We start from the raw sequence: 20,218 nt of genomic DNA, 5'->3' as shown, positions 1-20,218 counted from the left end.
TAGTGGTTACTGCTTTTCTCTTGTAATTCTGACAGGGATGTGGGCTATAGAACTAATTTATGATGTGTGGGTTTGAGAAACTTTAATGTAGCTCTAGGAGCATGCTAAAAATATGTGCATTGTAATGTTTTATCATTCACATTGATATTATCTATTTGTTGCAACTTTACAGGTCAAGAACATAATATTTGGTAGCATATAGGGGTGTCAGTTTTTAATTTTGCTTATTCTAAATTCCTTGATGCATGCCGGTGGGATAAGACTACAGAATTGATTAGGGGGATGTTTATTTTTGGACCTATAGTTACTGGACTGGTGAATAGTATCATTGTTAATATACATAGACATTAGATTTTCTTAGGTGATTAAGCTGCCCTTTTTCTTAACATGCAATTGATCACTTGATTTCCCCTGATCTTTTTGTTGGCAGCATTCTTTCAGATAATAAGGACAGCTACAAGCGGTGGGATGGCCTGAGCAAGAGCAGGAGGAAGTTTGGTGTAATATGGACATCTTCAAATACATCAATGTACCATGCAGTGAAGTTAGAACATCTTTGCTTCCTACTTTGCGATAATAAAGTAGTATCGTTGTCCAGTTCATTTTATATTGTTTCCATTACAAGGGTTTTTTTTATTTATTTAAATTTTGATGAAGGATGATAAACAGAACAAGAACCAGCAACCAGCTGCGCTTAACAGCCAACGCTAAACAAGCAACAACAGCTAGACCACTTTAGATCTATCAACAAAACCAAAAGTAAGAGAAACAGGAAGCCTTTTTAGAATCGCATTTCTTAACTTTCCTAGACCAAAATAAACAATATCTAACATCAGACATAGTAGCTTGAATCTGCTCCATTTCTGCCTTCAATTTTCCTTGAAAATTTCTGGCATTATGATAAAGCCAAATGTGATACTACATAGTAGCATCAAGAGCCAGTTTGCATAGTCTTCTGAAAACTCTTCCCATTCAATTTCTTCAGAGCCTAATTAACTTCCTCACTCCATGACCCGACCTGCCTGCCCCTAGTCAGAATCTGCATCCAAATCATTTTTAGAGATGGGACAATCAAAATAAAGGTGATCTCTGGATTCGATTCTTCCCTTGCAAAAGAGCATAGAAGTATCCTTTGTATCCCCAAGAAACCAGACTATCTTGGACTATAAGCTTATGCTGGAAAGCTAAGGCATTACTAAGGGGCATCCTTTTAGTGGGATGCTTTTAGAAAATCAAAGTAGCTGTCACCAAGGAACTATATAGGCTTCACATCTCTAGCTGCACACTGCGTATCCCTGCAATTATATGATTTATTTGCGGCAAACACCCAATCTTCTCTATCCTCACCGTCAATTTGCACTTCACAAAGTTTATATTGATTTTGTTCAAAGCTTTCTGACTTGTCCGTAGGCCACATCCAAAGACCATTAACTATAAACTTAGACAAACTGTCAAAGCAGCAACTTGTGTCATGCATCACCCTATTACCATATATATATATATATATATATATATATATATATATATATATATATATATATATATATATATTTTTTTTTTTTTTTTTAATTTCATCGTTTGTGGTTGAGAGAGGCCGCATTGGAAGTACAAGCATGTCCAGGGATGACTTAAACAAGCTTCCTTGCAAAACATGTGGGTATTCCTATAATTTTTTTGCATATATTAATTTTCTTTGTTGTCTGTGAAACTTAAAAGAAATTTGTAGTTGTTGAAATGTCTGTGAATGTGACTTGGTGCAGGTGACAACCACAATCTCCATCTAAATTAGGGGATGTCTCCTCCTTCACTTGGTAATGGTTCTAAGGAGAATGAGGGATGCCTTTAGTTCCACTTTGACTCATACAATGTGCAAAATGGAAGGGGTTCTAGGGTAAATTTTTAGCTTAGCTTATTTTTTTTAATTTTCTTGTTTTTTGTTACATGTGAGAAAGCCAAATTTTGTGATGTACTTAATGATTTCAAGTAAGCTCAAAAACTAAATTCGGTTATTTTAGTTGAAGGACTTAACAGTCACCCTTAGGCCTTTGCTCGCTGTAGCAAATATAGCTAACCTGTTTTAATCTTCACCACATATGCTAAATAACATACATTGCATCAGCATTAAAGTTTTAAAACTACCAACAATTTATTATTTATGTTCACTATGCTCTGCTTTGCAGATGGGGAACCATGCACATGTAACATTATCTAATTCACCTTTCAAAGGACTAGTAATGACGTCAGAGTGCCCCCCTTATGGAATGGTGTCTATCCTAATTTCATTCCCAATGAGGTGAGTTATTTATTTTGTTTCTTAACTTCATAATTTGAAACCAATTACACATCAGACTAAGTACCTAAATTTCACATATAGTGTTCAATCTCAATTGTTGGACTCTGTCCTAGGGCAGATCAAAGATATGTTTATTGGAAGAGAGTGCCAAATAGGGAAAGATTATTCCACTGATGGAGTTATATACAATCTATAACTTTGGGTTGTTTGGGTGGGACCTTGGGGCGATCAATCATTATTCTTTGGAGACTAGCTTCTATCTATTAGTGTTCTCTTTAAATAGATCACATTGGGAAGGGGGAGGGGGTTCAGACTCTTTAAACCATCCATGTTTCTGTGACCAAGTGAACCCAATCCTTGGTGCAAAACTAAAAAGATGGAAATACTATAGTGAACTATTTCTCTTTTTCATGGAATCAGAAGTCATAACTTATGTTATGCTCTAAGATAGCTAAGATCAGCCACAAAGAAAAGTGGAAAATATTTTTTCCAATATTAATTTTATGGCCATCGAACTAAACGAAAGGTACTGACTTTCAAAACAATTTTGCTTCCAAATTTTTCTTTTTAGAACTTTAAAAAAAAAAATTAATGGGCATGTCCTTGTCTTTTCATGCTATAGGTCAATCCATGTTCTCTTTTTTACGTACCTTTTTCTTGAATATTTAGTAATTCCACTGCTTATTATCTCTATTTGATGCTCAATGTTATAAAAGTGCCAAAACTAGTTCTATGCTATTTCCCTTTTGATACCTATAAAAAATGAAGCAACTTTGGTGTTGATCCATGTTGTATACCAATGCAATAAATTGCTTTTATGGGTACTTAATTTGGCCCCTTTTTTGTCCACTATTACCTCATATTGCTAATCTAATAGGTGCAGAGGATCTTACCCATCTACTTTTGACTTCTAGCCATCTATTATTTAGTGTTATCTGATCTATATAAAATAGCAAGAGAAGTTACTAAGTGGCAATGCACTTTGTATGACTGTTTTCATACAGCTTAAAATGAAGCATTGAAGAACGAAGATGAGAGGCTTAAGATTGCATACGGAGAAGTAATGACACGTGCTGGGGAAAAGCTCTAAAAAGTGCGAAAAAAGGCCATGGCTTCTGCGTGTACATTGTGCTGTAATGGAGAGGAGAGAATTCCTTATCAAATACAATGGATAAGGTAATTAAATAAATGTACATGTGGCTGGTGTGTGGTGTCTCAGCTCTTGTTCTACTAGTTTGGTTGGGGAGTAATTTTGGCTTTAGGCCTAGGATCTATTGGGAGTAATTTGTACAGTTTGCTTCATTGTGTTATAAATGTAGTTGATAGGCTGTTGAAATTCAATTTGGAATTGCACAATTGTCTTTACATTTATATTTTGAATCAGGTTATTAAATTTTGATTATAGGGAAAGAGTCCATCCAAATTTTTTTTTTAAAGAAAATACTTATTTCGACGTTTATTAACCGTTGATAAATGTGTAACACTTTTTTCAACGGTTGTATAGGCTGTAGAAAAGTGTTCTCGACATGGTTTTTAATAACGATTCTCTACAGTCATTTCAATCGTCGAAAATACTTTTTTCGACGAGTTTTAGTACTTTTTTCGATGGTTTCGACCGTTGAAAATAGTTAAATTTCTTGTAGTGTGGGAACCCCATTTTTTAATAAATAAATAAATTTCTCAACGAATGTGTATTTTACAGATTTTTAAAATGTTAGACACCAAAAATAACAGTTCCCCGCCCCCAACAAAAAAAAAAAGAAAAGAAAAAAGAAAAAAGAATTGACAACAACAACAAAATGTCCATCTTTTTTACCACCAAAAAAAAAAAAGTTTCCATCTTTTAACCCCAAAAAAATATTTATACTAGAATTATGGTTCTCCTTTTTAGTATTTTCCTCTCTTAGTATTGGTGGAGGCAAATAGGTAAAATGTTAAATTTAGCAACTAAATATAACAAAAGTGGAACAAAAGGCTAATGTATCAGTGGAGCAAAAACCATATTTTTGTTGTTGTTGTTGAGCTGTAGTGCACATCCAAAGTGGTTGTGCACAATAGCTAAGATGGTAATATATATATATATATATATATATATATATATATATATATATATATATATATATATATATATATATATATATATTTTTTTTTTTTTTTTTTTTATTAAAAGATATATTAATTTATTGTGTTGGTGGTGGTGGTTTTTTTTTAGAAGATGGTGATTGTTGTTTATTGCAATAGATATATTATTTTATTGTGTTAAATGCTAAAATAAAACTACTAATATTAGGTATTTTGTAAAGTAGATGGTAAAATAGATAAAGTAGTTGTTTGTGGTGCTAAATTGCTAAATTTTTTGCACTACCATTGTTGATGCTCTAAATTGGTAAACTATAGCAATTGAGTTCAAATGCTGAGTTTTTAATAAAAACAATTTCCTCTTGGAGATTTTATTTTAATTTTATTTGAGACTAAGATTTATTAGCTGTTGTTAAGTTTCAAATTACTCATCTTGATTTAGACTCAAATTAAAATGAGAAAAAAAAAAAAAAAAACTACACCATAGAGATTTATTTGGGGGCGATAGTACTCAAAAAGCAATTTTATCTTGGATATATATATATATATATATATATTTCAATTTGGGACTGAGCTGTTGTTGTTGTTAGGTTTCTAATCCCTTCGTCAATGCTTGATTTAAACTCTAAATGCTAAACGAAAGGAAAAATGAAAAAAAAAAAAAAAAAATGGAGGATATTTAAAGTTAGGGAGGCATAATACTCAAAAAAGAAGAATAATAATAATAATAATAATAATAATAATAATGATGATGATGATGATGATGATGATTATGATGATGAAGAATTTTTGCTTTGTTCATTTTGATTGCCAGGTAAGCAATTTGTGTATACTCATTGAAATTTATAAAAATGATAAGGATTGTGTATACTCATTATCGTGTGTGTGAGTATGTATGTATGTGTTTTAAAATTTTCTCTACTTTTAATCTAAGGGTATGTAGCAAATCCAACTATTCACTAAAATCGATCCAATCCAATGAGTTTGGTTAGTTTTTAGGAGTTGGTGCGTTGGGTTGGATTGCCTAATATATATATATATATATATAGTGAGTTAGGTTGGGCGCCCGTCAACAGATTCACAAATCTGTTTAACCCATTCTGACTCGTTTATATTTAATATGTATATTAATATAAATTATATGGTTTTTTTTTTACTTACCTTTTCCCCCTATCCCTTGATAAAAAATTAAACCCTAACCTATTTTCTCATTTCTTTTCAATATAAGATTATTTGTGTGGGTTTAATGCAATAATCAAATAGTTTCTGTGGGGAGTTGGTACCATGCTAAAGTATGTAAGGTTATAAATTTGTCATTATTTGTGTTGGTCTTGTGTTATGGTCAGGTTTGATTAGTGTATCAAACCAACACAAATAAGGTTATAAATCTATTGTTATTTGTGTTATTATCTTACAAATATGTTGTTTTAATACTTAGTTTTTTTTTTTTTTAAAATACTATCCAACCCAATGCAGCTTGTTCCATGTGGGTTGGGTTAGGTATTTTTTGAACCTAACCATGATGAGTTGAATTGAAGAAATCCCTCATCTTAACTTGTGCACACTCCTAGATGTATCAATATGCAATGTGGTCCCCAAACTTTGACTTCACTCTAGTGAAAGAGATTCATTTTAGGTTAAAATAAATAAGGAGCGCTCCATTATCAACATTTTTACAACAAATCTTAGATGATAAGCTGCTATTATTTCAAATTTGAACCCACCATTAAAATTGTGAATCAATAACAACTAATAACAACTAACAACCTATTACTTAAATTTTGTTGTTAAAAATTTTATAAAAAAAAATATTGCTAGTGATCTTGTTAGGAATGCTATAAGTATATGGATAATAATTGTTCCATGGGGATTTATTTAGTTAGTTATAATTCCAAACATGTTAATCGCATTTAACACACGTTGAAATTATTAATGCACATGGAGAATAATAGGACCATTAGGATAAGGCCATGTGGGCCAATAAAATAGTTTTGTGGTTCTGTAAATACCTACTTGTAATCATATTTCTATAATTGAAGAATAAACCAACTTATTGCTTAGTGTATTAGTGAATCTCTTTCTTTTTCTATGGAAGATGACTACCTCAAATTAAGTCAATTTTCCTACCGTTCTCCTATAATTTCTATCAATCCCCATTAAGAACCACTGGTTTCGGGATTTCTAATAGACTCAATACTAAAATCCTTTTATTTACCTGCTTCTCGAAAATATATATATATATATATATATATATATATATATATATATATATATATATATTTATTTATTTATTTATTTATTGAAACACAAAAATTTAAAACCTCACCCCCACGGTCCCACCCAAACAACAACCAAAAAACAAATTATACTGGATTGGAGCCACAAGCGTTGGTCGAACTAGGAATCCAATGTGTTGAATGTGAAGTTGTGAACGCACTGTGCAACCCGAGTGTCCATTCTCCATTATTTGGAGGGTAAAAATGTGATAGCATAGAAAATGTGGAAGTGATGCAAAGTAGAGGGATATAAGATATTTTAATTTTCTCCCATTTTGCTTAGTTAAAGGAGTAAAAAGGTGGAGGAATAAAAAATTCATTTAAATTTTTTTTTTATGGAAAAAGGAACTCATTTATTTAGTTGAAGAAAAAAAAAGGAAAAGATGGAAAATATAATTTGTATGAATTTACTCTTATGCATCAACAACATAGTATATAAAAAATAATTAGATACATTATTAAAGTGACACAATACAATAATTACTTTATCTTAACTTATTTCTTAATTTATTTTTATATATTTTATATAAAAAATGTGATTAATTAAATTGGTTCAAATAAAATATTAAAAAATGAAGGGAGAAAAATCCCAAAAATAAAAAATGTCGGTATTGTTTCTCTAAAATAAAAATTTTTAAAAAAAACAATGGTATTTGCTCATGTAAATTTTGGATAAAGATAAAATCTCTCTTTTCTTTCCCATTTAAACAATACAAAAAATCACTTTTTTTCTATCCTCCTGCAAATCACTCGAATTAAACAAGCTCTAAAGGAATTTTCTCCTTTTGCCACCCCTTGACTAAGGGTGTCTATCAAACCTACCAACCCGACAAAATTAACCCATGCAAATTCAACTTGACCAGCTCAAGCCAACTCAACACCTTGGGTTAGTGGACTTATTTGGATTTTAATTTTATTTTAAGGCTCAAGTTAAGCTGAGTTCGAATTGATCATTTCTCCAACCCATCTAACGCAATCCAATCCACCATATATATTAATTTCTTTTACTATCATTACATTAATCTTTTTTGGTTTAATTTATTTTGGTATTTATTAGAATTAATTTTGACGAATTTGAAATTTGGAAAATAATTTAGGCATGTCATGTGAGTTATTATGATTTATTGAGAAACAAACGCTTAAAAAGTTTATGAAAGTCCAAATTTTTCTATAATACATGAAAAATGTAACTACAAGTGCACAACCCATCTACCCAAACCTTATAAGTTGGGTTTAGTTGATTTCTATATATGTAATGAATTGGATTGAATTGAGCTGAGAATTTTTCAACCTAAGAAGGACGGGTTGGGTTGAAAAACACCCACCCAACCCATGCACTCCCCTGTCCACCATCAAGTTAATAATATTGATACTTGATGCGGACACGTTCTCTTGCTCGGCAAGAAGTCCAAACATAATTGGAATAATTTTTTTTAAAAAGTCCAAACATAGTTTTTGCAATAAAAATATAGCAGAGCGTTCTTATCTAAAATGGTCCTTGATTTCTTATCCTTGGTTCGTCTAAAAAAAGATAATAATAATAAAACGCTCTTTGATTTCTCATCCATAAGCTCTTTTTATTTTTATTTTTCAACACATCATGAACTCATATGTGTGAACACTAGATGCCTGAATGAAAGACTGCCATAATATAAAAGAATTGAAAACTGGATGTGCTCCGAGAGAAAACCAAATAACCATGAGAACATAAAATCAAACTATTCTATCAACGAAATTTAGATAGGCTAAAATGAGCTTACTTTACCTATTTAACAATACTTACAAGACAAACTGACACTTCTTCCACCATCACCCTTGACAAGAATGATCACAAGCACTCCCACAAGTAGTATGTTGAATACGTTGACCAAAATTTCAACTTGTGGAATTCGGGGTGAACGCCTTTTGAATGAATTCCAAGAAGCACTGCGAGTAGAATGTAAAATTTTAACTTATGGAATTCAGGGGGAACACCTTTTGAATGAATCCCAAGAAGCGCTGCGAGTAGAATGTAGGGTCTACGGCAAAGATGGAAAAGGAATCAAACTGAAGAGATTTATATGCATGTTCAATCTTCTTACTCATGTTGTAATCTTGCAAAATATCAATGATACCAAGGTACAGAAAAACATCATCTGCCTCATGAAACATTTGGGTTTCCTCTTTCCCTGGAATCAGCTCTGCCCTTGCTGGCATGTTCACACCAAGCTGGATTTGGAGCCTGCTTAAAAAGTTGCAAAGAAAATTAGAACTCCAATGCTTCAGACATACAGTAGTAGGCATTGTACAAAAAAGCCTTCTCTCATTCTCCTATGTACTTGAGCTGCCTAAATCCTTAGATTAAAGACATTCTAAAATGGATCATCTTTCTTGTGATAGCATGGATCAAGCTTGCAAATATTATACAAAGTCAACCATCTAGAGCTCTAGGGCATTCCTAATTTTCTTCAAGGGTACATTTTATATAACTTATATGAGTTCATCTACAATACTGGCCAAACAGCAAAGAAAGATTTTCATATGACATATTGGTCACTTGCCCAAAATAAAAGACCCATTGGCCGCAACGACAACATGCTTTAGGCGTTCCATGAAATCATACCTTGCTGTACCAGGTAAAAGAAGATCGACTTCCTCATCACCAGCAGCTGATGCTCGTAATCGGCTACCCCTGATGTGAGGGCCAACAACAACACTATTATCATCTGTTCCACGGGGGACCAAAACAAGGCTTTGTGGGTAATTGGAGATCTCATTCTCTAGAGGGTCTGAATTGAAACATAACCACCATATTAGTCTTCTGTACTAATGAACAGTGCAGCTATGCAAGTTATAGACAAGTGATGATGACCAGGTTAAATCAGAATGAGTGGGTGCTACAAGTCTAATGGGTGGGGTTCATGTACCACATGCAAAATATACAGTTCAAATCCTCACTGGTAAAAGACGTTAAAGCGAAATAGACATTAAAACAGGAAAAAAATAAAAAAACATTATGTCAACACACATAAAAATAACCAAGAAGGACAAAAACCAATTTGCTGTCAATGTTAAATAAGGAGGGTCCTAAGTTTTCAAATTGGAACCTGGCCTATTTACTTGGGTGTTATGTAGCCTTCAACAAATAAACTGCCAATCCCATGAGAAATGGGAATTCCTAAAATACCACTATCACTGAATTACATGGACTTGATTAAGACCATAAAACAATACTCAAATGTGTTGGTTTATTTTCAGTTCAAAATAGCTCAAACAAAACCTTTCTCATTACTTATTACTTCACTGCATATGCATCGCACTACCTACAAACTAACCCCAGACACCACTTACCAAAAAGGTTAACTGCTGACGCTAGCTTCTGTCATAAAAGTCCTACATACTCTCATGTTTTTACACATTTTGTTTCCTACTGATCTTCTAACCATAAAAAGACACCAGACAACTGAATCAGTATTCTTCCTAAAATTTCATGAACAGAATATGGTGGAGCACCAATTTTGAACATAAGTCGCACCTTCTTCTGCAAGCATTGCCAATCCATCTGCCGTTATACCTTGGTAGAACATAAGAGAGCGCAGGTGTTGAGGGGCTCGATAATGCATACTTAACAAAAGGCTGTAATCCATAATGTGCTGTGCTTCCAAAAACTTACTGTCAATCTCAATCTCGCTGCATACAAAAAAAAGTCACATAGATAGGAAAGTGCTGTCAATATCTGTTATAACAATAAGAAATACAGCCAGCATGAGATGAATGCCACAATTCAAATCCTATCATTTAAAACAACAAAATTAGGGGTAAAATCAGCAGTTGAGGATATGAACTTTTACATTTGAAGCTTGGTACTTGTGTGCCAGCTAAAACCAACTTTTACTTGTTATTAGGCAAAAGATTATACAATTTGGAACCTCAAAAGTTTTCACACAAATATGGCATCCACACAAATTATTATAGTCAACTTTTTATGGATAAAAATATTATTTACTTGGGATCTTCATATATTCATTTACCACATCGGGTAAAGATTAACAATTCACAGCCTTGGATATGCTAACCCCCAAGTAGGAAAGGAAATTACATGGGAGCTATGAAAGTACAACTTACTTCAATAAAGCCTCTCGCCAAGAGGGTTCCAAATAATATTGATAGTTTAGATCCAAATCTTTGAGTATTGTGTTCTCATCAATTTCAACCTTGTCTGCTGAACGTCCAAGGGATGAACCTTTCAAATCATATCTTTGATGGATCCTCAACTCTGTGCAGAACATATTTCCCATTACTACAAAGCAAAACTGCAAGGTAGGAAATAAACTACAAATATTAGCTTCTTGTGAATAGAAGGCATCTCACATTCTTGCAGAAGGCTTAATGAACCAAAGCATGATACAAATCATAGCACAGTCAGATCTAAAACACAGTACTATGGCCCTACGGCTCAGAAAATTTCAATGAAGTTCAAACCTGTATCATAAATATTAAGAAGTAACAAATAATGGCTATGACATTGAAATACATGGAAAAATACCTCTAGAACAGATTAGTGCTTCATTGTGCTGCTTACCTTTTGACCACTAGAAGGTATGATTCTGTGAAGGCCAAAATTTTTTGTAATAAGCGTGTTTTCATACGTCCTCACATGATAATGATAATCTGGAAGCATTCTTAGAAGAACCTATACATCAAAACTCCAGTCAGTAGAATTTAGAGGTATATGATGAGAAAGAGAACATATATAAAACTTCAATTATAGCAGACGTATCATGGTTCAGATTCTTCAGAACTACATTCCTGGTTGAGTATGGAGTTCTTTTACATGATTCACAAGCACACAAAAATAGGTCCTATAAGCTCCTGAAATTTAAAGTTGTATTAATTACTCAAGCTTTCTTTTAGTATATTGGAACCATGTTAATCATTTTTTTTTTTTGATAACGTAAGGAAACTTTCTAAAGAAGAGACCTTTGGACTCGCCTCTAGCCCTTTGGAACCATGTCAATCATGCATTGGAAATATCAACACATGCCAATTTTTTCTAAGAATTGTTACAATAAAGCACAAAAGAGAAAATATATATCCCAAGGTGACTTATTTATGTATGAATAACAAAGAAATACTAAAAATCCTAGAGGTTTTCATTTCAGACATCTTTGTTGTTCATACATAAATAAGTCACCTTGGTCCCCCCCGCCCTTCTCAATTGATTAGTACGATTGTTTGAAAGCACTAAAGGTTGCACAATCCACCTACACAGGAAATACATACATATATCTATCTATCTATCTATATATATATATATATATATATATATATATATATATATATATATAAAATAAAACTAGGAGGCATGGAGAGACCATCCAAACAGCTAAAGAGACTAAATGTAGAATTTATGAAGTGAATGGGCCATTCAGTCCCTCCAAAACTCAATTTTGATTTCATGCAAGTCTATACTCCAGTAGCATCTGCAGCCTCACTGGTCACAATAAACCCACAACAAGGAGGGCTACCTAAGTGAACGATGGATGCCATGAAATTTGAGGGTTGCATTGCACTTCCTCCATCGAATATCATCCCTTGGTCCAGCAAAAATAAATGCTGTGATTTGTAAGCTAATATATGAAATTCTGGGAGAAAATGAGCTTTTGCCATTTTTTTAAAAATATCCAGCATTTTGCCCTATTTCTAAAACTAATTAGGAAAATGACCCTGTTTTAAAACTCGATTTTCTAAAAATCGAGTTTCAATTTAAAACTTGATTTTTGGACCATTGAGTTATACTAAATTGAAATTAAAAAGAAAAAAAAAATTTGGAACTCAATTTCCATGTGAAGTACTCAAGTTCAAGGAACTTGAGTTCCTTGAAAAAATTCAAGTGGAACTCAAGTTCCATGAATTCGAGTACTTCACATGGTACTTCACATTTTCATTGAACTCGAGTTTTTCATATTGTAATTTGCTTAATTTTTTTTCTCTCTCCCTTGTACTCAGAGGCTTGAAAATGGAAGTTACGAATTTTTCTCCTATTATTCCTCAACCATATCCTTGGCTTATAATTTGTGATGGGAAAAATCAAGAAAGACAGACTTTGGTTAACATATCGGACAATCATTTCAAGTCAATGACAATTCCTGAAATGCGTAATAAATCAATATGCACTAGCACAAAGGAATGGTTGGTGTTGAAAGATCTTGACTCAATGGATCTTTGCCTTTTGAATCTTACTTCTAAAGATGTGGTGCAGCTCCCACGTTTGGAATCTACTATTAGAACGGATATTTGTATTCTATCTTCACCAGAAAGTGGATCCATCCATGATTGTCATGTAATGTTCATCGATGGTTTGACATTCTATTTTTGTCAACCAGGAGATAAGAAATTTAGTGAACAAGTGTTTGAATTTGATTTGGAAGGTAGGTTGATGTGGATACCTACAGCTACAATGGTTAGAGGGAAGGTTTACTTTTTGACAATTGTTTCTGAAGAACCCAATGAATTGTTTACCGCTGAATTTGTGAATTCAAGTCTTCATTTTACAAAATTTACAAGCAAAAACCTTCCTATGCCGTTACCTACAGAAATAGTTGATTATCTTGTAGAATCTAGTGGTGAGCTCTTATTTATTCAAAAGATGAGGGGTGGATGGAAGTTTAACAAGATTCTTGGTTTTTCCATTTTTCGATTGGATTTTTCAAGTCAAATGTGGGTGCAAGTGAACAACATAAGAGGGCAGACTATCTTTCTTTCTCAGCCTTACGGTTTAAAACATAAGGCTATATCCTGCTTTGCAAGACAAAAGGGAATAAGAAAAAACTCAATCTATTTTACAAAGTGTTCTGATAGGTATATTTATATTTTTGACCTAGAAGATCATAGTATTTCGAAGTCATTATCTTGTCCCATTGTAAGCAAACATAATTCAAGACTTGATTGGGTTATGATTCCCTAAAAAAAATCATAAAATTAATGTTAGCAGCTTATGTTCTAGTTCTGCTCATCTTGGTCTTTAATTGTGAAGATTTCGAGGATACTCTTATTTGTTGCTGATATTGATTCTTACAAGAAAAAACACCAAACTTGGAACAATTAGTGCTTCACTCTACATGTCCCCTCATTTTGTATTGAACAATTGGTGCATGTGAGAATTGAGATATTGTTACGCTAATTAGAATCGATTTTTATTTATTTATTTCTATTTTACAATTGTTGATTGGAATTAGTCTGGTGGTGCAAACTTGTAGCATGCAACCTTTCAATGTAATTGTCAACTTCATTTTTTTTGTTCTTGAATATATGTGTGCACATGTTTTTTGGTCATATTTATGTATAACTAGTAAGTTGCCCGTGCGATGCACAGATAATTTTATGATATTTTATGTATAACACTTTTGAATAATGTTGTACATAAATTATAAAGAAAAAGTAAATTAAATTAGAGTAAAGAAACATATACATTTTGAGATATTAAAAATTGGTTTAGTAGCTTCATTGCATATTTGTAGCCTTCTTAAGGTAAGATTTTTTTTTAAATCATGAAACCAAAAATAAAATGTAAAAGAGTAACGGGACCATGAAATAAACTAATTTGTGTTGTATTTACATATTTCATACTATGAAATAAAAGTATACCAAACTCTCTAACTATCTTTCACTCATCGATAGTGCGACATTAAGACATGGTGTGAGCAAGTGTGTATGCATGTGTCTTATAGATGATTTAAAATTGAACCATGGTAGAATATGACTTTACATTGTGCACCTAATATTCTCTCTGCTTATATACCCAAAACAAAAACTAACTAACCAAATTACCTAACCTAAATCATATTTAAGCCCCTAATTTAAAAAGAAAAAAAGATTACTCGTAGGGGTTTCGGTGTCTTGATGGTGGTGGGAGGTCAGTATAATGGAGGTGGTGACCCCTCAGATTTCTCTTTCTCTCTCTTTCAAATGTTTTGTTAGTCTCAGGTCTTTTAATTTGGTAATATATAGTGCAATAGTGCATTTTATTTAACAATTCACAACATTTTTGTGTCTCTTTGTCTCTCTTTAGAGTCTTATCTCGTTAGCTATTACCATTAGCCTGCCCTTATTTATTTATTTATTGTTTTTGAAACACTAAAATAGTGGGTATGCTAAAAGACATGAAGAACAGTGAAAGGTGCGGTATAAGCTTAGGCAATTAATGAGATAACAGTAAAATTAGATAATATGAACTTTTGGGTAACAATTAAAAAAAATTAATGAAAGAGGTAAAAAAATGCTAAATACAAAATTAGAGTGCCACTTGGCAGGACCTCATGCAAGAATGGTAAATTCTTGCATGAGGTCTCTGAGAGAAAAACCTTTTGTAACAACTTTTATTTTACAATATTCCTCCAAAAAAAAATTTTTTACTCATTTCTTGAATCGAATAATTATAATGGTTATGTGTGTGCAATTTATAACTGTTATTTCACTACATATTTATAGCCTTCTCAAGGTGAGATTAATTTTTCACCCTAAAAAAAATGTAAGATTAAGTTTTTTTAAAATCATGAAACAAAAAATAATTGCAAAAGAGTAACAGGACCGTGAAAATCAAATAATTTGTGTTGTATTCACATATTTAATATTATGAAATAAAAGTATGTCCAACTCTCTCACTGTCTTCCACTCATTGATAGTGAAACATTAAAATATGGTGTGAGCAAGTGTGTATGCACGTGTCTTATAGATGATTTTAAACCATAGTAGAATATGGCTTTACATTGCGTACCAAATATTCTCTCTACTTATATATCCAAAACAAAAACTATCCAACCTAATTACCCAAACATAAATCATATTTAATTTCCTAATTTAAAAAGAAAAAGAAAATACCCGTAGAGGTTTAAGGTCTTGATGGTGGTGGGAGGCCAATATGACGGAGGTGACGTCCCCTTAGATTTGTCTTTCTCTCTCTTTCAAATGTTTTGTCAATCTCAGGTCTTTTATAGTGAAACAATGCATTTTGATTTTATAGAGAAATAATGCGTTTTATTTAACAATCTACAACATTTTTATGTCTCTCTATCTCTCTTCAAGGCCTTATCTAGTTAGTTATTACTATTAGTCCTTAATTATTATTATTTTTTTTACTTTTTTTAAAATATTAAAATGGTGGGGATGCTAAAAGACATGAGAAAGAGAGAAATGTGTGATGTAAGCTTAGGCAATTAATGAGAGACTAATGAGATAACTGTAAAATAAGTTAATGTAAACTTTTGGGTAATAGTAAAAAAAAAACTCAATGAAAGAGGTAAAAAAAAATGTTAAATGCAAAATTAGAGCGTTACTTGGCAAGACCTCACGCACTCTCATATGAGATCTCTACTTATATATATATATATATATATATATATATATATATATATATATATATATATATATATATATATTCATGATTATTCCTTTATAATTTCTAATCACTAATCAACATGAGTCTCAAAAAACTTTGTGATAAGACTTCATCATACCTACAAAATAAGAATAGATTTTTTTATCTTTATTGTTAAAAAAAAAGGATATTGCTATTGTGTTCATCCTTATAAGAATTTAAGCATAGATTGAATTTTCATTATTTTTGACAATTTTTCTTTGATTTCTTTATAATTTATATATTGTGTTAGTTTTAATGAATTTTTTCTCAAGCTTTCAGATGATGGACTTTAGATAAGATGTTCAACTTTTATATGCCAAGCATTGATTATCAGTCTTGTACATGAAACAAAATAGAGATAAGAAATTAAGAATATGGTCCATTTTGGTTGGCTTTAGCTTGATTTGTCTAGACATCAATTTTCCTTGATTATTACTTGTATACAAAATTTCAGAAACATTAAATTGGAATAGGTCCCTTACCAACCTAACCAATTGGAATTGGATGAAATTTCTTCTCATTCATACTAAACGTTGTGTACACTCCAAATTTTTTCTGCATCTCATAATGATATGTTGTTGACAGGTATCATCCAAGTCTAACATGATTGAGAATTGTAATTGAGACTATGGCCCAGAAGCTTTACTATTCAATATTTTGCGAGAAAAATTAAACACTCATTTGATGTAACAAGAGACTATGGAATTTGACATTATATACACTGGGGTTTGTTCTAGATGTTGTGAAATTGCTGTAGGTACTAAAAACTTTAGTTTGATTAGTTGGCAATTCATGTTCTTTAATCGTAAAAAGTCTACAATGAAAAACTTTTGTGTGCCTACAACAAATGTTTTGGAAAGAAAATTGTTAGCCCCCTCATCCCATTGGGACCCTTCTATTTATACAAAGGAAAAATGGTCCAATATTCCTAAGTGTGACTTAGTTACATGGAATTTTTGTGCAAATATGTCTAGATTTCTTTTAAAAATTTAGTTATAATTTTAAACACTAATTTGGTGATTTTTATATGATTTCATATGTTTATAAATAATCTAAATGTTATTTCAGTTTGTGCAAATTATACAACATAGAATCGGTAATTTAGCAACATAGGCATAGGAGAAGGCATGTAGTGGTTTAGGAAGAGTAGGCATTTAGTTATAAGGGAAGAGGAGTAGGCATAAACATAAGAAAACCTTAAGATGGAGGAATAAGGAAAACAAAGAATTTTTGATGATTAACATCCCTCTATCTTATCCATTAGTCTTATTTATTACTAATTAAAATCTGTTGAGTTAGTAAATAACTGATGTGACATCTAATAAGTGTAATAAATTAAAAATGAAGTACTTTATTTTAAAAAAAAATTAATTATCTTTTCAAATAGAGTGCCACTTGGCAAAACTTCGTGCTCTCTCACGTGAGATTTCTGCTTTTATATATATATATATATATATATATATATATATATATATATATATATATATATATATATATATATATATATATATTTACTTATTCCTTGAACTGAATAATTATAATGGTTATGTGTGTGCAATTTATAACTGTTGTTTCACTGCATATTTATAGCCTTCTCAAGGTAAGACTAATTTTTCACCCTAAAAAAAAAGGTAAGATTAAGTTTTTTTTAAAATCATGAAACAAAAAATAAATGCAAAAGAGTAACAGGACCCTGAAAATCAAATAATTTGTGTTGTGTTCACATATTTAATACTATGAAATAAAAGTATGTCCAACTCTCTCACTGTCTTCCACTCATTGATAGTGAAACATTAAAACATGGTGTGGGTAAGTGTGTATGCACGTGTCTTACAGATAATTTCAAACCACGGTAGAATATGGCTTTACATTGCGCACCAAATATTCTCTCTACTTATATACCCAAAACAAAAACTATCTAACCAAATTACCTAAACCTAAATCATATTTAATCTTCTAATTTAAAAAGAAAAAAAAATACCCGTACAGGTTTAAGGTCTTGATGGTGGTGGGAGGCCAATATGACGGAGGCGACGTCCCCTCAGATTTCTCTTTATCTCTCTTTCAAATGTTTTGTCAGTCTCAGGTTTTTTATAGTGAAACAATGCGTTTTATTTAACAATCCACAACATGTTTATGTCTCTTTATCTCTCTCCAAGACCTTATTTTGTAAGTTATTACTATTAGTCCTTTACTATTATTTTTTTACTTTTTTTAAAAAATATTAAAACGGTGGAGATGCTAAAAGACATGAGAAAGAGAGAAATATATGATGTAAGCTTAGGCAATTAATGAGGGACTAATGAGATAACAGTAAAATAAGTTAATGTAAACTCTTGGGTAATAGTAAAAAACACATAATGAAAGAGGTAAAAAATAATGCAAAATTAAAGCGTTACTTGGCAAAACCTCATGCACTCCCACATGAGATCTCTACTTTTATAGATATATATATATATATATATATATATATATATATATATATATATATATATATATATATTCATGAGTATTCCTCTATAATTTCTAATCATTAATCAACATGAGTCTCAAAAAATTTTGTGATAGGACTTTATCATACATACAAAATAAGTATAGATTTTTTTTATCTTTATTTTTTTAAAAAAAGGATATTGCTATTGTGTTCATCCTTATAAGAATTTAAGCATAGATTAAATTTTCATTATTTTTGACAATTTTTCTTTGATTCCTTTATAATTTAGATATTGTGTTAGTTTAAATGAATTTTTTCTCAAGCTTTCAAATGATGGACTTTAGATAAGATGTTCAACTTTTATACGCCAAGCATTGACTATAGGTCTTGTACATGGAACAAATAGAGATAAGAAATTAAGAATATGGTCCATTTTGGTTGACCTTAGCTTGATTTGTCTAGACATCAATTTTCTCTCTTGCCAAAAGTCTGACTTATTTTAGGTGGAAGTTTCCTTGATTATTACTTGTATACAAAATTCCAGAAACATTAAATTGGAATAAGTCCCTTACTAACTTAACCAATTGGAATTGGATGAAATTTCTTCTCATTCACACTAAACGTTGTGTACATTCCAAATTTTTTCTGCATCTCATAATGATACATTGTTGATAGATATCATCCAAGTCCAACATGGTTGAGAGTTGTAATTGAGACTAAGGCCCAGAAGATTTACTATTCAATACTTTGCGAGAAAAATTAAACACTCATTTGATGTAATAGAAGACTATGAAATTTGACATGGTATACACTGGGATTTGTTCTTGATGTTGTGAAATTGTTGTAGGTACTAAAAACTCTAGTTTGATTAGTTGGCAATTCATGTTCTTTAATTGTGAAAAGTCTACAATGGAAAACTTCTGTGTTCCTACAACAAATGTTTTGGAGAGAAAATTGTTAGCCCCCTCATCCCATTGGGACCCTTCTATTTATACAAAGGAAAAATGGTCCAATATTCCTAAGTGTGACTTAGTTACATGGAATTTTTGTGTACATGTGCCTAAATTTCTTTTAAAAATTTAGTTATAATTTTAAACTCTAATTTGGTGATTTTTATATGATTTCATGTATTTTTAAATAATCTAAATGCTATTTCAGTTTGTGCAAATTATAAAACATAGAATCGGTAATTTAGCAACATAGGTATAGGAGAAGGCATGTAGTGATTTAGGAAGAGTAGGCATTTAGTTATAAGGGAAGAGGAGTAGGCATAAACATAAGAAAACCTTAGGATGGAGGAATAAGGAAAACAAAGAGTTTTTGATGATTAACACCCCTCTATCTTATCCATTAGTCTTATTTATTACTAATTAAAATCTGTTGAGTAATTAAATAACTGATGTGGCATCTAATAAATGTAATAAAATAAAATGATGTATTTTATTTTTAAAAAAAATTAATTATCTTTTCAAAGAGAGTGCTGTAAGTGCACAATTGCACCTGGACCCAAGAACAGTTATGGGCTCAGGCCCAATGAGCCTTAAACAATACGAATTTGTAGAGTGTGGGCTTGAAACCTAGGTTAGAAATGGGTGGGAATCAAATGACAAACCAAAGATTGCCAGTACTTGGAAACAACAAGGAATATTGTAAATAGGCCTCCTCGGACGTAAGCCGAAAGCTGTTCTAGATGATTCTACAGGGTCCGACAGTTCTCAGTAGTGTGGCCCACATCCTGA

General features: G+C 31.6%; 1 protein-coding gene and 1 long non-coding RNA gene across 2 annotated transcripts; one reads left to right on the top strand and one right to left on the bottom strand.

Moving 5' to 3' along the window:
• The first annotated feature begins 1,572 nt into the window (after positions 1–1,572).
• On the top strand, positions 1,573–2,293 carry LOC142609663 (uncharacterized). Its single transcript, XR_012839648.1, has 3 exons — positions 1,573–1,653; positions 1,761–1,891; positions 2,181–2,293. It is a non-coding gene; the product is annotated as an uncharacterized LOC142609663 (long non-coding RNA).
• Positions 2,294–8,595: 6,302 nt separating this feature from the next.
• Positions 8,596–12,297, bottom strand: LOC142608676 (phosphatidylinositol 4-phosphate 5-kinase 9-like). Its single transcript, XM_075780371.1, has 6 exons — positions 12,100–12,297; positions 11,210–11,320; positions 10,753–10,940; positions 10,163–10,317; positions 9,251–9,416; positions 8,596–8,869 (listed from the first exon to the last, which is right to left on the bottom strand). Exons 1-6 carry the CDS (start codon positions 12,295–12,297, stop codon positions 8,596–8,598), a joined length of 1,092 nt encoding a protein of 363 aa, XP_075636486.1.
• Between the last annotated feature and the right edge of the window lie 7,921 nt (positions 12,298–20,218).

The sequence above is a fragment of the Castanea sativa genome, chromosome 9, assembly GCF_040712315.1.
Source record: "Castanea sativa cultivar Marrone di Chiusa Pesio chromosome 9, ASM4071231v1".
In the NCBI taxonomy this organism is placed as follows: domain Eukaryota; kingdom Viridiplantae; phylum Streptophyta; class Magnoliopsida; order Fagales; family Fagaceae; genus Castanea; species Castanea sativa.
The sequence above is the reverse complement of the archived record's forward strand: the minus strand, read 5'-3'. Positions and strand labels throughout refer to the sequence as shown.